The sequence below is a fragment of the Capsicum annuum genome, chromosome 7 (assembly GCF_002878395.1).
Source record: "Capsicum annuum cultivar UCD-10X-F1 chromosome 7, UCD10Xv1.1, whole genome shotgun sequence".
In the NCBI taxonomy this organism is placed as follows: Eukaryota; Viridiplantae; Streptophyta; class Magnoliopsida; order Solanales; family Solanaceae; genus Capsicum; species Capsicum annuum.
The window spans coordinates 163,659,687-163,675,643 of NC_061117.1; the positions used below are offsets into that span (position 1 = coordinate 163,659,687).

The following is a 15,957-nucleotide window of genomic DNA, read 5'->3' on the forward strand; positions in this document are numbered from 1 at the left end:
ATATATATATATATACACATAACTTGAACTTTCAAAAAGGGATTCGTGGACTCTATGGACGAAAGGAGTCCATAGATAAACACTTGCATACCTTAGATTTCGTAGCCGGAAGAGATTGACGGAAGGAATTCTTGAATCAAAGCCTCCAATTAATTTCCCCCATTCAAAACCCTAACCCTAACTTGATATATATATATATAAGAGAAATGAGAGGAAAATAATACAAGTTCTCAGCTGAATGGGGTATTTATAGAGGTTTAAAAGAGTGGTGAAAGACCAAAATGCCCCTAAGAAACAAATAAAACCCAAATCTGTCCTTCAGTGATCTATCCGATAGGCTGAAGTAAATTGACCATAACTTTTTACTTCGATGTCCAAATTGGATGAAACCAATTTTATTAGAAAGAAGAATCTCAGGGCTTTCCATTGATATATAGCAGCTCACACAGTTCATTATGTACAAGGAGTTATGATTGTTTGAAATTGACCAAAAAAATTGCTTGGCTGCAGTATTTTTTTTCCTGCACATTTTACTGTTCACAGTTCGATCGGAATGGTCGTAGTTTGATCGGAATGGTCGTAACTCATCGCTCGAGTATCCGTTTTGGGTGATCCACATATCGTTGGAAAGCTTATTCGGTGCTCTACGAAATGGTAGGTCGAAATCCAAGAAATGACACACAGAAAAATTATAAATCATTCTCGAAGATAGGATCCAATACGTTTACGCACAAAATTTCGACGAAAATTTTTTTGGGGTATTACAATTAGCCTTACCTGGGTGATAGTGAGACTCATGTCATAGTCTTTGAGAAGCTCCAACCATCTCTTTTTCCTGAAATTTAGTTCCTTCTGAGTGTAGACTCTTATGATAAGAAAAAATGTCTACGTGCACTTTATATAGATAATGCCGCCAGATTTTCAAAGCAAAAACCACTGCCAACAACTCCAAATCACGAGTAGGATAATTTCTCTCATGCACCTTCAACTACCTAGAAGCATAGGCAATTACCTTCCCATATTGCATCAAAACACAACTATGTCCCACCGTAGATGCATCATAATAAACTAGAAACCCCTTACTTCCCTCAGGCAATGTCAAGACCAGAGCCAAAGTTAGCTTATATTTAAACTTTTTGAAACTTTCCTCATAAGCATCCAACCAAGAAAACTTCACCTTTTTTTGAGTCAACTTAGTCAAAAGAGCAGCTATCGTCGAAAAGCTCTCCACAAACTGCCAATAATACCCAGCCAAACCCAAGTAGCTCCGAATGTCGGTTGGAGTCGTGGGTCTAGGATACCTTTAAACTGTATCCACCTTTTGCAGATCCATTATGATCCCCTTATATGACCAAAAAAAGTCACAACGTTCAACAAAAACTCACACTTAGAGAACTTGACATACAACTGTTGTTCCTTCAAGGTGTGCAATACCACACAGAGGTGGTTAGCATGATCCACCTCATTTTTGGATAGACCAGAATGTCATCAATAAACACAATGATGAAGAGATCCAAAAACTGCTTGAAAACCCTGTTCATCAAGTCCATAAATATCGTCGGGGCATTAGTCAAACCAAATAACATCACCAAGAATTCAAAGTGCTCATACTAAGTACGAAAAGCCATCTTAAGGATATTCTTCTTCCTAATCTTATGCTGATGATACCTAGACTGAAGGTCTATCTTAAAAAAGAACTTGGCACCTTGTAACTAATCAAACAAGTCATCTATCCTTGGAAGAGGATACTTGTTATTGACTGTTACTTTATTCAACTGACGATAGTCAATGCACATCTGAAGGAAACCATTCTTCTTGTGCATGAACAAAATTGGTGCACCCTACGGAGATACACTAGAATGAATAAACCCCTTATCTAGAAGATCTTTAAGTTTCTCCTTGAGTTCTCTCAACTCAATCAGAGCCATTCTATACGGAGGAATAGATATTGGACGGGTGTCCGAAAATAAATCAATACCAAAATTGATTTCCCTATCCGAAGGAACACCAGGAAGATCATTCGAAAAGACCTCAGGAAACTCATTTACCACCAAAACTGACCATAAAGAAGGACCTTCCAAGTTAAAATCTTTAATCGGGACCAAGTGATAAAGACAACCTTTAGAGATTAACCTTCGAGCTCTAAGATCGAAATTAAACCTTCCCCTAGGAGCTAGGGAACCACCCTCCCACTCTATAACCAGTTTACTAGGGAACCTAAAGACAACCTTACTGGTCTGATAATCCAAGGATGCGTAACAAAAGTGTAACTAATGCAGCCCAAGAATAATATCAAAATCCACCATATCAAGTTCAAACAAATCCATCAAAGTCTGCCTACCACCAACAGATATCACACACACCCTATAGACTCTCTTAGGAATAATCGAGTTACCTACTGGGGTAGAAATAGAAAAAAGATCCGAAATAACCTCAGGATTAAAACCAATACATCTGGATCAAGCCGACAATACACGTCACGAGAAAAGAGTTGTAACATACCAGTAACGACATCAGGTGATGCCTCAGATTACTGCCGAGATGCAAGAGCATAAAACCTATTCCAGCCAGTGCCAGTACTAGAAGCAGGAGCAGACACCGAAGTCGTACCACTGGGCGCAGGAGTAGAAGATGAAGTAATCAGAGCTTTGACCGCTCCCAAAGCTCCCTTACTAATCGGATAATTCCTCAGCATATGGCCTGGCTGGCCACATTTAAAATACTTGTTCCTTCTTTTTTTCACAATAACCTTGATGAAGACGATCGCAGAACTAGAAAGAAAGGTATGAAGAAACCAACTAACCTCTACTCTCCTGAGATTAGGCACCCTGTGCCTAAAAATTATCACCACCTTACTGACGCCTATCACCCGACTGCCTCGGGTAAGAAGCACTAATATAAGAGAATGAACCAGAACTCCCTCACTTCTTTTTTGGCCATTTGCCTCTATCCTGACTACCTTGCGACTGAGCATCCCCCTAATCCAAAAATCTGCTCCTCTTACCTTACCTATTTTTTAACTCTGTCTGTTTTCTTTTCTCATCCTCCACCTGCTGTATGTGGATAACTAACCTCAAAATATCCATATCATTGATCAGCAAAGTGGTCTTGCTTTCTAAGATCAAATCCCATGATAGCCCAGAAGCAAACTTTCTCATCCTCGCCCTCATGTCAGCCACCAAATTAGGAGCATACTTTGACAGCTGGTGAAATTTTAAAGCATATTCCTTGGCAGACATTCTCTCTTGCTTAAGATTCACAAACTTCTCCATCTTAGCTTTTCTTAGTACTTGAGGAAAGAAACGATCCAGAAAAGCTCCACAAAAAACATCCCATAAGGATGACTTTTCCATGCCACCTCTATCCCTACCCCACTTTTCATACCATTGGTACGCAATATCCTTGAGCTGATAAGCTGCAAAGTTTACACCCTCCATATTAGTAGCCTGCATCACCTCGAATATCTTTTTCATTTCATGTAAGAAACCCTGAGGATCTTCCTCCACCTTTACATTAGTAAAAGTAGGAGGATTCAGTTTCATAAATTGACCAACCCTTGTGGCCTCAACAAACAACCCACCAGATGCATCCCACTCAGCCTGAGCAGCAACCAACCGAGCAATAATATGAATAGACTGCGAAATTCCACATTAGTCACCTCACCTTGAGGAGGACTAGTAATAATCGGAGAAACTCTAGAACTCTCGGGGATAGGACTCTGAGATCGAAGATGAACTCCAAACGTAGGACGTACCCCATCAACATTAGGACTGAAGAGTTTCTTTGTGTTCCAGATCGTCGAGGCATGATCTGAAAAGTGAACAACCAAGGATTAGAGAAGGATTCCAGGACTTAGAATCCAGGCTTGAAAATAGACACCAAGAAAGTGAAATATTCGTAAATGCCTTATAGCCTCTCTATTATGAGTGTGGCATGATACATAACCTTAAAAGAGACTCTACCAGACACGGCTTTGTGGACTTTCAATTGATCATAAACCTGGCTCTGATACCAACTTGACCCGACCTGACCTGGAGGCCTTATCATAATGGGCATCTCAGGTCCAACCGGGATCGGAAACCACCCCCGTTATCCAACCCAACCTCCAGCCGCCTGCCCTGAGTTGGCTGAATTTAGAACATATAACACGATAGCATAACCGGAAAAAAATTAACTTTGGGATAGGTTTATTTCTAAACCAGTCCGACTAAGTCATCCCATCCACTAAACCATACCAAACCACTAAGCTAAACCAATACCGAACCAAGGGCCATACACCAGGCCATAACGAAATGAGATCTAAAACATAATATGATTAATCTCAACATAAAATATGATGGAAAAGCCAACAATATCGTCAATCGGTATCAGCCCCAATACCAATACCAATGCTAAGGCTGACACCACTACCGACCCCACTCATTCTAACCCATAGCAGTACAAACAAAACCTCTAACTAAAAAATACCAAAATTCGGTTGAGACATGCCCCCAACTATATCCAAAACCAATATCCATAAATAAGTTAAAGTATAAAATAACATCCATGAAATAGAGCCTTCCGGAATGATGGAAGCTACCACTTTAATCCAAATGTTGACTCTGAAGTCTGAAATTGCTAAGAAGGAGGAGTGGAACGGCTGATTCCTGTATCGTGTGGGGATACAGCGCCCGAAGTCGGGTTAGCAGGTGAACGCTAGCATGAACTCAGGATAAGAATAAAATAATGCTATTTATAAAACTAAACAAAAACCATCCATATGCAACAACCATACATATATATATAACCATGTCGGGAAAGGGGACCGTGTTTAGCATGCCATTAAAACCTTTACCTGGGCTGTGTAGCTTTTCCGTCCTAAACCACCCACATGCTATATGGGTTCAGTTTCCCCTGCTAAAAGGGATCCAAAGCGTGAAGCCGCACGACCAGGGAAGAAAACCCGAGATAACTAGTACATCCCCCAAATATATAGTGTTACATCATACACACGGTCACTATGACTAAATCTCACATCGACAAATATGATTTTCCAATTTAGATCCCATCGGGACCTTCATCTTCCAAGGCTTTGCTATACATCCCTCCTTTAAGCCCAATTAAAACTATTTTCCAACCAAACCATTATTCCATTATTATTAACTAAGGCTATTAGTAGTGGTATCATTATACCAACAATAACTTGCAAATATTGTCCTTAGCCAAATCATAAGGGATTTTCATGTACCTCGTATGATTTCCAATTAACCAAAACCATGGCCACTAAGGCCTTTCCAATCCATTCAAAACCATTTAAACCGCATCCTTCCTTTAAGCCCAATTAAAACCATTTTCCAACCAAATCATTATTCTATTATTATTAACCAAGGCTATTAGTAGTGGTATCGTCATACCAACAATAACTTGCAAGTATTGTCCTTAGCCAAACCATAAGGGATTTCCATGTACCCCGTACGACTTTCAATTAATCAAAACCATGGCTACCAAGCTATGCATAAGTTCCATTGAAAAACCAATGTTATAGGGAAAACATTGTTATAGGCATTTTATCAAACACATTGGGAGCATAGTATTTTTAAAATCAAAGTCCATTACCAAAGAACCATTCCCATGCAACCAATTATCACCACCATTAATGCATATAAAATCATAATAAAAAACATGAGAAAATCATAACCAAGCATTTATAACCAAAACTCCCAAATCATATTTTAAAACTCAAAACCATACAACATTCAAATCATAAAAACATTTTATAAAACCATGCCTGTAGTTGAAACTAACAACGAGGGAAGATAACATGTCTTAAACCAAGGTGATGATGGAGAGAAATCACCAAGATAAGCCCTAATTTACTCCTTAAGATGAAACCCTAGCTTCCTTTGCGCAGAAACTTTAGAGAGGATTTAAGAGTGTTTTCCAAGTGTTTAAGAATAGAATAATAGGACAAATAACCTCCCAAGTGTAATATAAGTCGTGGGACCTTATTAGGATAAGTGGAAAAATGTCCAGAATACCCCCACTTAAGTTGCACAAAAATCCTGTCACAGGTATACAACTGACCCTTACGAGTTGTATCCTTCCTGTACAAGTGGTACCCACCACTCGTACCCTTGGCCTCCCCCTTGGACCCAACACTGTCCAAGGTATGACACACCCTAACTCAAGTCGTATTCAAATGTACGACCGATACCCATAAATCGTACCCCTGGTAGAATAGAATCTAGAAGGTTTGAACAATGATCACCATACGAGTCCTGGGTACGACTCGTACCTTGGCTTACGGCTCATGGTGAGACACTCATACTCAGATCCAACTTAAGTTACCAAGTCTAAGTTTAAGCTAAGAAAAACCCAAACCAAACGATCCATATCCAAACATACAACTCATACCATTCAAGTCGTACCCATTCCAGTGACCAAAATCCATCCCACCAACCAACACTGGTCAGCATACGACTGGATCATACCATTCGTACACCAACATACGGCTCATACCTATGAGTTGTATTGGGTCCAGAGATCAGAATTTCAAGAAATTTTCTAAGGTCCAGAAACCAGGATATTTCACAAAAATCTCTCAGAAATTGTTCTTGCTTATTTGCTCGTGTTCTACCCTTTTTTCTCTCAGTGTACATGAATTTCATTTTGAAAGACTTTAAGTATTTATAACTCCAACCTTGCAGACTTCTAACTTTACAAGGACTCTCATGCTTCTTGGACTCTTTTCTTGAGTGTTATAGTCAAACACTAACTCTCATTCTCAGCATATGGTGATCTCCTTATGTTTATTCGAAGTAACAACCTTTGTTCCTTTATTTTGCATATGTGACTTTATCCACCCAAAGTCCTCTTGCAAGTTTAACTCTTTTAAAGAATCTTTTCATGAACCAACTAAATTTACTTGTTTCATAACCACTTGTCAATCATCAAAATTTCACAAGTCCTAACACTTTGATTTTTCTTATGAAGTTTTCTTTAATAGGTTTTGATTTTGGATTGTAGTTTGGTGATGGTTTTGATTTTTCTAATTTTAATATGCGAATGATTTAATGATAATTTAGTGATAAGTATGGTGGAGGTGGTTATGGTGTTGATCATAGTTGCTGAAGGATGATTGGCGACGAAGAAATTGATTGACGGTGAGAAGCAATTGGCCGATGTGATACATTGTCGCCATTTGTTTTTTTTCAAAGGAAATGATGAAAAGGTAATAAAAAATGAAAGGAAATGAAGAGGGAGATGATCATTGTTAGTCAAAATTTCATTCGATCAAAGAATATTTTGCAATGATAAAAAAATGACAATTAATTTTTGTAGCAGCAACACAATTCGATATAACCTTTTCTTTCTTAATTCTCTGCAACTTTTCCTTTTTCTTATTAGTGCTGAGGGTTAGAGAAAGGGAAGAAGCCGGTTGGAGCGTCGGGAGTGGGGAGTGAGGCTTGAAAACTTTTTTAATTTTTTTTTTTTCTAATTTATGTCTTTTTACACATGACAATTAGAAATTAGTCCGTGATAATTATTTTCCTGCTTAAGATTGAGTTTATCCCAAAATAAGATAAAAATACCACTTCACAATTATTCAATGTGATAATAGGATATTCTTAAAATTTAAGCGTCTTTTTGTTAGTTGGGTACAACTTTGAAAATGTACATTACCAGCTAAATTACTTTTTTTTTTTTTTTAAATTAAAAAACTTAAACAAAAGGGCAAAGGAGAACGCGTTCAACAAAATTGGAGGTGGATCTGTTTTTCCTTCTCCCTTCACAACTCTGTCGCCGCCAACATAGTATTATTCCCAAGTAGATTTTTCTCTATAATATTCATCTTCGCCTTTCCACTCATCCTAGTTTCCATAGAAATTACCTTATCAACCATGTTGTTATCGCCGGGCCACTCCCCCCGCCACCTCTCATCGCCGTCATCTTCCCCATCATTACCCGACCAAAACCCTAATTCAACCACCACTAACCGTTCTTCTTCCTCGACAGTACCAACCAATAAACGCCGATCCAAAGTACTCGACGAGGACACCTATGTAGCCGCCATAGAGAAAATAATCGAACGCGATTTCTTCCCTGACATCCCTAAACTTCGCGATCGTCTTGATTGGCTTGAAGCGATTCGAACAGGCGATCCTGTTCAAATTCGAGATGCTCAGTTGAAAATCATCGAACGAAGAGGAGGTAGAGCTCTTGGATTAAACACTGAAGTTAAATTACGAACCCCTGGTTCCACTTTTTTTCGAAATTCTGTTACTCCTTTTGATGATCCATACAAAACCCCTACTGATAGTGTAGTTAATGGTAATGATTTGGGGGATAGTGGTGAGGGGAGTGGGGGTGAGGTGGATGAGAATTTGAGTTTAGATGAGTTTTTTAGGAGGTATACGAGTGAAGATAATGAGAGCTTTTCGAAGATTATTGAGAAAGTGAATAGGAAAAGGAAGGAGAAATATGGGTATTTATTGGAAGGTGAAAAGGAGGTGAAGTTGATTGGGGATGGTACTAAGAGGGCGCGGGTTGATACTGATGGATATGGGACATCAGATCAGCCGGTTGCGACATTGGAAGGGTGGAAATATGTTGCTAAGAATTTACTGATGTATCATCCAGCGGATAATGGGGAAGTAGCGTTGACTGAGGAGGAAAGAGCTGAGAGGCTTAAGGGATTGACGAAGGAGGTTAGTAAGGTGAATACGAGGTTTCATGGTAAAATGATGGAGTCGCAGCCCAAAGAGGATGAGACAGTGGCTGTGCTTTATACACCTGTTCCTGGGGCAACTCCAGTTCCGTTTCTTGATAGAGGCGATAAGACTAAGAAGTATGACTTGGATGATCTGAGGAAGACCCCGAATCAGTTCTTTGTTGAGTCGGGGAAGAAGGCTGAGAATGGGTATAGTTTTGTTAGTACTCCTTCACCAGCGCCTGGTGTGGATGAATCACCATTTATAACGTGGGGAGAAATTGAAGGAACACCTCTGCGGCTGGAGCAGGAGGATACACCTATTGATATTCGTGGAAGTGGTGAAGGCCCTCAGTATAAGATCCCAATGCCACCCTCTAGAGATGTCAAGGCTCATTCTTTATCTCGTGAAGCTGCTCGTAAGTTGAGGGAGAGGTCAAAGATGTTTCAGAAACCACCATTACCTTCACCAGTTAGAGGAGGGAGTGCTAGTCCAGCTGCACGCACTCTTTCACCTGCTGCACAGAAGTTTATGCGGAAGGCAATTGCCAAGTCTTCTCACTCTTTAGATGAATCTCTCCGAGCAAGTTACCGTGGTTCAAGTCCTGGACTGAGTACTCCTAAAACTGGCAGAAGTTTGTCAAGGTTAGGAAGAGAAGGTAGTCTAGATTCCAGGTCACCTTCTGTAAGAGAAGGCTCAAATCCTCCATGGTAATTGTCTTAGAGCAATGTAATTGGTAATTACCTGTTCCTTATCAAAAAAGAAAAAAGAAGAAACTGGTATTACCTGTTAACTGTACTAAATCTTTGTCTCTTTTACTCAAGTTTTACGAAATGTTGTCTTTGCCTCAGTTGATGTCTGTAAATGTGGAAATCTTGAATTTGCTATTTATGATTATGCATCATCCTTTTTTCTTGCGTCGCTTAGCAAACGTTATTTATCACTTTATGGACTGATAGAGCTTTAGTTTTCTCAAGTATGCTGAGCTATTCCCCTATGAGAAAGCTGCTTATCCATTTGAAAGCAATGAACTTCTTGGGGTAGCAAATTGATAAAGACTTTTTTTAAAAATATTAAATTTCTGCTATTTTGATCCTGTTGTAGCTTAACTTGTTTTCCTTTGCTGCTTCTCCATGGTTTTGTTAGTTGTAAAGGTGTAATTGTATTCATGACCAAGTAGCACTGAGAACTCATTAGCTGTTTGAGCTGTTATTTTCTTGTTTATCTTTCTGCAACTAGTCCCTGCAGTGAACATCAATTTTATGTGTCATTTGCTCACATATATCAAAGGCAGGGTAAGATCTGCATACACCTCACTCCATTTGTGGGACTGTATTGGGTATGTTGTTGCTCGCTAGTTATGTGACCGCGGGGGGGTGGGGTGGGGTGTATGTAGATAACCTTATTTCAGCCTTGTGGTGTTGTTGAACGGAAACCTCTAAAGAAGAGATTAGTGGGTGTGGGAAAGTCAGTTGACAGATCCAAGGAGGATATTTATCTTTGAAGTCAAGCTCGTGTAGTAGTTTCGTTAACACATGCTTTTTTGTGGTATGTTGTTAAGGAGTAGAACCTAGTGTAGTTCGAACTTCTATGAGGTCCTCTTCAGACTTCAGAGATACAGATTTGTGCTTGTGTCAGCTTTGTAATATATGATGCCATAGCTCGGTGTAATTTACAACACTTTCGCCCGTCCCAGTATGTCATGGGAGTCTGTAAATGGTGCCGTTGGTAGAGTAGTAGTGTAGCAGATATGGTTGGGATCTCTTTATATTTTTCAATAGATCTTCTATCTGATGTGATGCAGTCGATCAATTCAAATCCACCGTTCTGCTGTGTTTTAGCTCTCTTCTTTTCTTATTGTGTCGCACGAAGGACCCCATCATACAATTCTTTCTGCTGATCTTTTCCGGAAGAATTTTACATCATTTCGCAGGTTAGGATATTTAACTCCTGACATCTGTGCCTGTTAAAACTAGCCAGAGTGGAACAGTGCATATGAAACACCAAGTTCTCTTTTTATATGGCCATTTATGATCTCTTTTTTTAATTGGTGGAAGAAAAGTAATAGGAGACTTCATATAGAGAATTTGCTCTTACTCTTGGATCTTTGGGATTTCACTCGTTGTCAGCTCTGTTAACACACTAGTTATAATTTTATTGTCTGAGCAATTTTGCTTGCTTTCCTTCTGGTATCTAGTTTTAAAAAAAGAGCAGGCTGTTATGTTCATGCTGTAGTGCAGTAGGGCTGAACAGTTATTTTTGGTTGTTTTATGTTGTGAGGTGTAATATACTAGAGGATGCTGTGGTGTTAAAATGGTTGATAAAGCACACATCCACGCTAGGCCTCACGGCTCCTTGCTCCTCTGGGCTATTGGGGAAGAGGATGAAGTGGGTAATGCATGTAAGTTGAGAAAGGTGGGCAAGTTGTGCAAAGGTATTACCACAAGTTATTCAGTTGAAGTATCATATTTAATTAAAGAAGGCTTTAGTGACTTGCACCATTCAGGAATGATTTGTCAGGGTATGGGGATGATTCTCTTGTGGTTACACACATTTCATATTTTGAAGTTGAATTGCTCTTGCATATCATTTGAGGTTAGCTTGCTAACCTGTTTCCCCATGAGTTTAGTACCTATGGTGGTCTTTTTTGTAATTAAGATAAACAGCCCCACCAATTCCCCGATGCCCATGAGTCAATGTGGCGCTTTTTCATTTTTTCTCCAATGATGACTCGTCTGTTTGCTTTGGTGATGGATGTTTTAACGTGGCGTATTCAAGGTGAGGTGTCTTGGTGCATGCTTTTTGCGGATGATGTAGTGTTGATTGATGAGACGTGGGGAGGTGTGAATGATAAATTGGAGGTTTGGAGACAAACACTTGACTCTAAAAGGTTCAGGTTGAGTAGGAGCAAGACAGAGTATATGTAATGCAAGTTTAATGACTTGAGGCAGGAGGACGAGTTGGTAGTTAGGTTGGACTCTCAGATGGTGTGTAGGAGGGATAGTTTTAAGTATCTTGGGTTCCTTGATTCAGGGAAATGGTGAGATTGATGAGGATCTCCCACCGGATTGGGGCAGGTTGGATGAAGTGGAGGTTAGCCTCGGGAGTGTTGTGTGATAAAAAGGTGCTGCTCAAACTTAAAGAAAAATTTTACAGAATGGCAGTTCGTCCGACTATGTTATATGGAGCGGAGTGTTGACTAGTAAAGAACGCCCATATCCAAAAATTGAAGGTGGTGGAAATGCGGATGTTGCGTTGGATGTGTGGGCTTACTAGGAGTGATAGGGTTAGGAATGAGATTATTCGGGAGAAGGTTGGAGTGGCTTCGATGGAGGACAAGATGCGGGAAGTTCGGTTGAGATGGTTTGGGCATGTGAGTAGGAGGGGCGCGGATGCCTCAGTTCGTAGGTGTGAGAGAATGGCTTTCGATGGTTTCAGGCGGGGTAGGGGTAGGCCGAAGAAATATTGGAGGGAAGTGATTAGACGGGACATGGAGCAGTTACAGCTTACGGAGGACATGACCCTAGATAGGAAGGTGGGGAGGATGCGAATAAGAGTAGAAGGTTAGTGCCTGCGGGTGGGCCGTAGTCGGAAGCTAGGAGAGCTTTGGGGTGGGGGTATTGTGGGTGAGGGTGCCTTTGGTTTGTTAGTATAGGGTTCTACTGTGTGGGTGCCTTATTTCTATTGTTCCAACGTGTTTCATGTTTTATTATGAATTTACTTATTATTCTTTACTTATTATTATTCTTTGTCCTGAGCCGGGGGTCTATCGAAAACAGCCTTGCTACTCCGGAGGTAGTGGTATGGACTGCGTACATTTTACCCTCCCCAATCCCCACTGTGTGAGAATACACTGGGTTTGTTGTTGTTGTTGTTATTGTCTCCAATGATGACTCGAACATCCAACCTCTTAAGGTTAGAGGTGGAGGATGAGGGCCTTCAGCTAAGCAATCCTCGTTAGTACCTATTGGGATCTTATGACCGAGGAATTCGTGTGTTTTTGGTTGAAAAGAGGGGTTAAGACGGTTGAAGTTGCCAGAGGGCAGTTTTGGAATCATCTGATGTTAACTGTTGGTAGCCATTAATAGACCACTGTGATTTTTCTTTAGGATGTGATAAACTGGTGGATTATCCATATTAAGGATGTTAAACTGGAAAATTGGAACTAAATTGAGGTATGCTGCTGCCCAACATACAAGGCACGCTGTGTACTTTTTCATAGAGTGAAGGCAGAATAGAGTAACACCACTATGATTTGTCTAATAGCAGTACACTGCTATCTCGAATGTAATTACAATAGAGATAGAACAGACTACACGAACCAACTTCTACTATAATTAGACTCGTCAATGATCAGACACTCATGGTCCGTGTAAGTTTTGCATTACTCGGTATGTAGTGGGTACCCAACTAAATATTCCAGTGCATGCAAGCTGGCTGGCTCAGATAAAACTGTTATTAAGGTAGCAGTACTTACATTTGCCAAAAAGGCATATACTGTTAATTGTCTCAATGACCATGGTCGATTAAGTAATGTTATTTGCAAGAAGCTCTTTGACATAACTTTTGTACCAAATGAGCTAGCTAGTTGACTTGAGGACCCAATGTGGGTCACTGAACTTGGAAGTAAATTCACATGTTTTCATGTGATTTCCTTAAATCGGCTGAAAGCCATTGTTATTGTTATGATTCTACCTCATGTGCCTGAATTAATTTTGATTGCAAATGTGTTCATAAGATGCTTTGTCTATTGAGAAAGCTAGAAGATATCTCTCTTCATTTCAACTGTGATACTTTAAGAGGATATCCTTAAGGGAAAGGTACACTCTACATCGCTTTTTAAAATAAATAGTCCAAGTTTGATATCTTTTTAAAAAGTGGTTAGTCGGGAATACTATTCTTCTTTATAGCCATTTCCCAATTTGGGTCATTTGGCCCATGTAGTTCAGATACAGTTCATATAAAATATTAATACAGTCCACATACAGTACTGATATAATTTTCAACTTGGACCATTCGGTCCTTTTAAAAATATTTCATTTTTTTTTTGCTATAAAAACTAAAAAAATATTCTGTTTTTTTTATTGTTTAGAAATAATAACTAAATATAATTATATAAAAATGATATAATTGTTATATAGAATATGTATCTATATAAGATATATGTATAGAAATTGTATAGTTCTATCAAATATGTATATGTATAAAATATATATAAAAAATATATAGAAAATGTATAAAAATGATATAATTGTTGTATAAAATGTGTAAAAATAAATAAATATAATTATGGTATAATTTGTATATTAAAATTGTATAATTTTAGTATAGAATATTTAGATATATTCAGATATGTATATAAATTGTATAGAAGGTGTGTAGAAACGGTATAGAACAAGTCAGCAAATTGAAATGGCTACAAAGTGAAATTTAAATTTTATGGTCATTTTTATGAAAATAGTTTAAATTGAAGGGTCGTTTTTGTCATTTTCCCTATTGTTAATCTCATGGTATCCTTTGCTGAGATCTCTTTGATATTATTGCAACTTTTTTCCAGTGAGTTTTGGTCAAGTATGTTTTCAATTGGATAATTGGTCGGCCCTTCTATTCCTCTCCACTTAAATATCAGACGAGTAGGGTTCAAATTCATGATGTGCGTCTAATCCACATATCACACGCTGCTCTCTTACCACCAGACAAAGCCCCTGAGGTCTTTATTAAAACTTCTTTTCCAGTGATAAGCAAGTAATTTTAGTTTAATGTTTTATTTCAGATCAAAGTAGATCGGTTCTCGATTGCAAAGGATAATATAAGCTAATTTGATATTTGAAAATAATAGGGTGATGTTGGACGAGTATTTTGAAAGGGAAAATCCTACATAACGTACATTACACACAAGTTATGATACTTCGGTTCTGGCCTAAAATGTCGTGGCAGATGCAATGCTCAATCACCGGATGTGTCTGACTCGGTATTTTTAACGTGGAGTATAAATTTATTTAATTTTTTTTTTTAAATTGCAACAAGTAACTGGTTCAAATTCATTATTTTAAAAATACAACAACATACCCAATATATTTTCACGAAATGGGGTTTGGGTGGATGACTGGGTAGAGTGTACGCGCAGTCTAGGGGTGACAAATGGGCGGGTTGAGTTGGATATGGGCGGATCGAAAATGGGTCATATTAAAATGGATAAAATATCTAACCCAACCCATATTTGATATGGATAAAATGAATAAACCCAATAGATAGTATGAATATTCATATTATCCGTCACTTCTTATTATGTAAAGACAAAAGTACTCTTATATTACAAGGAAAACTACATGGCTTATCAAACATAATTTTTTAATTATTTAATTTAGCCTAAATTTTGATTAATTACAATCCAATAACTTCTCTTACTAATTAAATACAATCCATAACCTCCATCTTTTATTTCTCACTTAATTTTCTCTCTTTCTCTTTTTTTTTCTTTTCCAATTTTTTATCTTCTCCTTTCCCTCCCTTTTTTTTTTTTCTACTTTTTTCTTTTTCATTTTCATTTTTTTCTTTTTCAATTTTTTTCTTTTCATCGTTTCTCATTTTTTTTTGTTTTTTTTTTTATTTTTTTCATTTTTTTTCTTCTTCTTTTTCTTTTTGCTTTGTTTCGTTTATTCTTTTTTGTCTTTTTTTTTTTTTGCATTTTCTCTTTCATTTTTTGTTGTTTTTATTGTATTTTATATTTATTTGTATCATACTATATACTTTAAATAAATTCATTATTTGTATTTGAGTAGTTTAGACATTAATATGTATAATTTATTATTTGTATTGGTACATAAACAAGTATATGAATTAATTGTATTTGATTGAGTCTAAAATATACAAATATACATGTATCATTTAATAAAAATGTATCTTTAGTATTTATATGTCCTATTTATCATTTGTATTTGTATATAAAAAAGTATCATTGCTATTTGTATAGTTCAAGTTATATAAACATGTATCATTTGATATAATTATATCAATGAATATAAAAATATAAATAATAACGTGAACTATAAAATAAAAATACTCATGCAAGTGCAAACTATAAAATATAAATATAATTATATCAGCGAATACAAAAATATAAAGATGGTGCACATACAAATATAATAAGCGGTTGTGGTATTATTTGTGTTCGATATAATATTTTTCAAAAGTACAAAAAAAAAGCAGAAAACAAAAAACGAGAAAGAATATATATATATATATATATATATATATATATATATAT

General features: G+C 37.7%; 1 protein-coding gene across 1 annotated transcript; it reads left to right on the forward strand.

The window, feature by feature from the left end:
• Positions 1–7,426: 7,426 nt before the first annotated feature.
• Positions 7,427–9,607, forward strand: LOC107878145 (splicing factor ESS-2 homolog). The gene has a single exon (XM_016725046.2). It carries the CDS (start codon positions 7,881–7,883, stop codon positions 9,402–9,404), a length of 1,524 nt encoding a protein of 507 aa, XP_016580532.1. The 5' UTR covers positions 7,427–7,880; the 3' UTR covers positions 9,405–9,607.
• The last annotated feature ends 6,350 nt before the right edge of the window (positions 9,608–15,957 follow it).

Coding starts and splice junctions, on each gene's coding strand:
- LOC107878145 (XM_016725046.2), top strand. CDS start 7,881: ATGTTGTTATCGCCGGGCCACTCCCCCCGCCACCTCTCATCGCCGTCA.